The sequence below is a fragment of the Silurus aristotelis genome, assembly GCF_946808225.1.
Source record: "Silurus aristotelis genome assembly, chromosome: 19".
NCBI classification, from domain to species: domain Eukaryota; kingdom Metazoa; phylum Chordata; class Actinopteri; order Siluriformes; family Siluridae; genus Silurus; species Silurus aristotelis.
The window spans coordinates 623632-628631 of record NC_139592.1 but is presented as its reverse complement, the minus strand read 5'-3'; the positions used below and the strand labels follow the sequence as shown (position 1 = coordinate 628631).

At 43.8% G+C, this 5000-nt stretch overlaps 1 protein-coding gene across 8 annotated transcripts in view; it reads left to right on the top strand.

Moving 5' to 3' along the window:
* Nucleotides 1-5000, top strand: part of iqsec1a (IQ motif and Sec7 domain ArfGEF 1a) — a 91280-nt gene that overhangs the window by 34882 nt on the left and 51398 nt on the right. Inside the window, exon 1 of one of the 8 annotated variants that reach the window (XM_083520833.1) lies at nucleotides 2845-3888. The exons of 6 other annotated variants lie outside the window; for them this stretch is intronic. In XM_083520833.1, the coding sequence (XP_083376959.1) occupies nucleotides 3809-3888 (80 nt within the window). In that variant the 5' untranslated portion in view covers nucleotides 2845-3808. Of the gene's footprint in view, nucleotides 1-2844; nucleotides 3889-4366 lie in introns of those variants that run through there. One more of the 8 variants, XM_083520839.1, reaches the window with a different exon arrangement.

Sequence of the window (5000 nt, the reverse complement as noted above, 5' to 3'; positions counted from 1 at the left end):
CCCTTCCAGAATCCTGTTAAACAATCTGGTTAAAAACTCCACTGCCATCTCTCCTAAACATCTCAACGCTTCTACCGGTATGTCATCTGGTCCAACCGACTTTCCATTCTTCATCCTCTTAATCGCTGCTCTCACTTCCTCCTTACTAATCCTATCTACATCCTGCTTCACCAACTCCACATCCTCCAACCTTCTCTCTCTCTGATTTTCCTCATTCATCAGCTGCTCAAAATACTCCCTCCATCTTCTCAACACACTCTCCTCACTAGTCAACACATTTCCCTCTCCATCCTTTATTGCTCTAACTTGCAGTACATCCTTCCCAGCTCGGTCCCTCTGCTTGGCCAATCGGTATAAATCCTTTTCTCCTTCCTTAGTGTCCAACCTCTTATACAGTTCCTCATATGCCTTTTCCTTGGCTTTCGCCACATCCCTTTTAACCTGCTGCCGCATCTCCTTGTACTCCTGCCTACTCTTCTCATCACTCTGTCGATCCCACTTCTGTTTTGCCAATCTCTTTCCCCTAATGCTCTCCTGCACTTCCTCATTCCACCACCACGTCTCCTTGTCTTGCTTTCTATTTCCAGATGTCACACCAAGTACTTTTCTAGCTGCCTCCCTCATCACTCCTGCAGTAGTTGCCCAATCATCCGGCACCTCTTCACCACCACCAAGCCCCTGTCTGACCTCTTCCCTGAACCTCACACTACACTCTTCCTCCTTCAGTTTCCACCATCTTATTCTTCTTTCAAACCTTACTTTCCTCCTTCTTCTTCGCCTCCAAAACCATCCTACAGACCTCCATCCGATGCTGTCTAGCTACACTGTCCCCCGCCAACACCTTACAGTCTCCAATCTCCTTCAGGTTGCATCTCCTACACAGAACATAATCCACCTGTGTGCACCTTCCTCCACTCTTATACATCACCCTATGATCCTCCTTCTTCTTAAAATACGTGTTCACCACTGCCATTTCCATCCTTTTAGCAAAATCTACCACCATCTGCCCTTCCACATTCCTCTCCTTAAAACCATACCTACCCATCACCTCCTCATCACCTCTGTTCCCTTCACCTACATGCCCATTAAAGTCTGCCCCAATCACCAATCGTTCTTTCCTAGGTACACCATCTACCACTTCATCTAATTCACTCCAGAATCTTTCTTTCTCCTCCATCTCACAGCCAACTTGTGGAGCATAGGCACTGATGACATTTATCATCATCCCTTCAACTTCCACCTTCACGATCATCACCCTATCAGAAACTCTCTTCACCTCCACTACACTCTTACTGTACGCTTCCTTCAGAATCACCCCTACACCATTTCTCTTCCCATCCACACCATGATAAAACAGTTTAAACCCACCTCCAATGTTCCTGGCCTTACTCCCTTTCCACTTGGTCTCCTGAACACACAACACATCTACCTTTCTCCTCTCCATCATATCAGCTATCTCTTTCCCTTTACCCGTCATAGTACCAACATTTAAAGTACCAACCCGAACCTCTACTCTCCTACACTGCTTCTTTTCCTGCCGTCTCTGTAGACGCCTTCCTCCTCTCCTTCTCCTCCTTCGGCCAACAGTAGCCCAATTTCCACCGGTACCCTGTCGGCTAACGATACCTGTGGCGGTCGTTGTTAACCCGGGCCTCGACCGATCCGGTATGAAATTCTCATTTGTGATCCGCATATTTGATTTGGCACATGTTTTACGCTGGATGCCCTTCCTAACGCAACCCTCCCCATTTACCCGGGCTTGGGACCGGCACTAAGAGTACACTGGCTTGTGCCCCCCTAATGGCTGGGTTTAAAGTGAAAACTGACATTATTACTGTTAATTTAAACTATAAAAGTCTGAGTAAAATAAGAGAATCAGAGCGGGACTGAAGCAGAACCCTGTGGGACACCACATCACACCTGCAGCCCCTTTTACACTAAACTGGTGATATTTATATTAATGATTGTGGAAGTGGTAGCATAGTGGTTGAGCCATTCTGCACAGAAGGTCATGAGATCCCAGCACCACCAAGGTCTCACTGTTGGGCCCCTGAACAAGGGTCTTAAACCGTCCTGCTCAGGTGTATAAATCACTTTGTCGCTCTGTATAAGGGCAATAACTGTAATACCAATATAAAAGTTTTTCCTCATTATGTTTGATGGTATTCATCATTGATTATTATTAATGATCGATTGGTTAATAATACTGAATTGGAATTAGATTTCCAGTGAAATGGCTCTTTCTGAGTCGTGGATGAATTTTACATCGTGTTCCTCGTGACTCTGAGTGAGGATCTGATCTCCCTGCTGATCTCTGTTCCTCGTGTAAGGATCTCACTTCTATTTATTGCCATGAAAAAAACCTAAAATGGTGTAAAATGTTTTTAGGAAGTTTTTTCCTCCTTGTCATCCATAAACTTTCACCAGAAGTATTGAGACACTTGACTTTTATACCCATATGTGGTTCTTCCCCAAACTGTTACACAAATTTGAATACACAATTGTGTAGAGCATCTTTGGATGCAGTAGCAGGAAATGTTCCTCTTTACTTGGCATGGCATGAAGGTCTGCCTTCCTTGGGTCGAAGAGCAGAGACTTTTTTTCCATTCTGAAGTTGATTATTTTCCTCTTACTGCATGTTCCTGAGTGTTTTATTCCCCTTTACGCCATGGCAACTCACCAAGTTTTATTTATTCACCAACAAATGAGTTCTGTTCATCTGTGATTAGTTACTAAACAAGTTGCTTTCTGTTCTCTTACATTATAGCAGCGATAAACATCCTGTTCTTCACTACTGACACTGGAGACTCCTTCCGTGATATGTAAATGTTCACCCGCAAAACTGAATACTCTTTATTTTATCTGTTTATTATCAGTGAAGTGTGCTCTGTACATGCCTCTGTGAACAATCTGTTGCTATGGCAACGAAAACTCTGCATTAGAACGAGTGCATTCATAGTTTATAAACCGGCGTTACAGATTCTGACCAATCACAGTCCAGAACTCAGCAGCAGTGCAGTGGTGTAATCACAACTATAAAGATCTTTAGTTTGCATACTGAAGATTCCTGGAGGCTCAGCTGGTTGTAGTGTAGATCCAGGTTTTGTTCCTCATTTTGCTCCTCACACTTTTTCTGTATTTGCTAGAGTTAGAACCAGTTGAGTTTTATTCCAGCTGTGGCAGCGTAACCTCTGAAAGGCCTCATTATGCCGTAAAGTGACAACATTTCCAGAAGCACAGACGCTTCAAGCGTAACTCCGTCTTCCTCCGCCTGTGAGAACAACGTTGCTTCTGTCCTCTGCCTCCTCGTCTACAGGAGCACATCTGTGCTTCATTCTCCTGCGTTTGCTTTCCGCTTGAACTAAGCTCCAGCCTTGTTTTAACCCCTGCATCCTTTGGAGCTCAGTGTTCAGATCCTCCTCCGAGGGCAAAGGCTGGGCGTGTTTGGATCTGCGCCTGCTTCCAGTTGTTGTTGGAACATGCAGGAGGTTTCCATGAGGGCCGGACCTGGGAAAAATTCTTCCACAGAAAAAAGGCTGAAAGAAGGAAAATAAGATCTCATCGCAGACTGGATTACTTTCATCTCTTTCATGACGCTGCTTGTTTTGCGTTAGAATGAACCTGAAACCTTTCAAGCCACATATGAGGAACATCTCCATTTGCCAAATAAAGTTTCTTTTTCTGTCCTGATCGACAATGAAACTTAAAGAACGTGCCCAGAAAAAAGAGAACTCATTTTTTCCACAGAAACATCACCTCTGTGTCGGCTTTAGACCTTCTGGTGTTTTTCCGTTCCCTCGGGTGGAGAATGTCTCGCGTAGTGGTGAGTGATGTTACGGCTTTGTGGAGCAGCATGTGGAAGCACTGCATCTTCGTGAGAACTAAAAGGTAGGAGCTCACATCTGTCTGTGTATCACAAACATGTTTAATGAAAAGTTTTCAGGATTTATGAGTCTTTAATTTCACCGTATGAGCTGAACATCAGAGGAGGAACATCTGCTCATGGTTCATGGTATCTAACTAACTTTATAGTAGGTTGACTTCAGACTGAAAGCAGGATTTAATAATGATTTTTTTTTCCACTTTTTTCTTTCTCTTTCTCAAAAGTTCAAAAAGACAAAAAAAAACTAAACACACATGCTGTCTTCCTGAGAAATCGCAAAAAAAGTGGAAACTCCTCCGTCCTGAAAAGCTCAGAAAAGTGCTGACACTGGAGACCAGCGAGATGAACTGCTTTAGTGAAAATCAATAAGCACCCTTCATACCTTAAACCTCATGCTTCCACCACCATGCTTCAGAATGAGGACGATGTTTCTGAAGGTTCTTGTGAGCTTCCAGATGAGCTTATATAGATTATAAGGATAACGATGTGTCCTGAAAGTGTCAATCATCTAAACTCCGCCTCTCATTTAAAACGGGGGAGGGGAAAGTCGAGTTGGGGAATTCTTATTGACGAATGTTAGAAACGATCCTGTTTATTACAATGCGACTTTAATGCTTGTGTTCAGAACGGAATCGTGATGTGGGAAATTTCACACCGAAATCTCTCCTGCAGCACAATGGCATTCTGAACATGACGTCATTACGGAACTCGATCTCCTTATGTTACCCAGTAAAGAGTCTTCACGTGCTTCTTCTGCTTCTCAGTTTCAGTTTATGTGCTTGTTATTACAGGGAGGATTGTTTAGAAGGTAACTAATAGAAGAAATCATGAAGATTTGCTGCGTTTTGTTCTTTTTGAAGCGGTGCGTATCGTGCGGGATCAGCTGTGACTCTGAGAACTCGAGAAACCAGATGCGATCTGATCTGGTCTGACGCAGGACAGGAAATGATTTATTTATGTATGCTACGTGTGTGTGTGTCCGGTGTCTAGTCTTCTCCTCCTCGCCTATTCAGAGTCTGGACGGAGAGTCCAGAAAGAAAAACGTCTCGAGTTTGTGGAGCATTTTTTTCCATAAGGGGTTTAATATGGGGTTTATTCGTCCTGGTGTGTTGGCTTT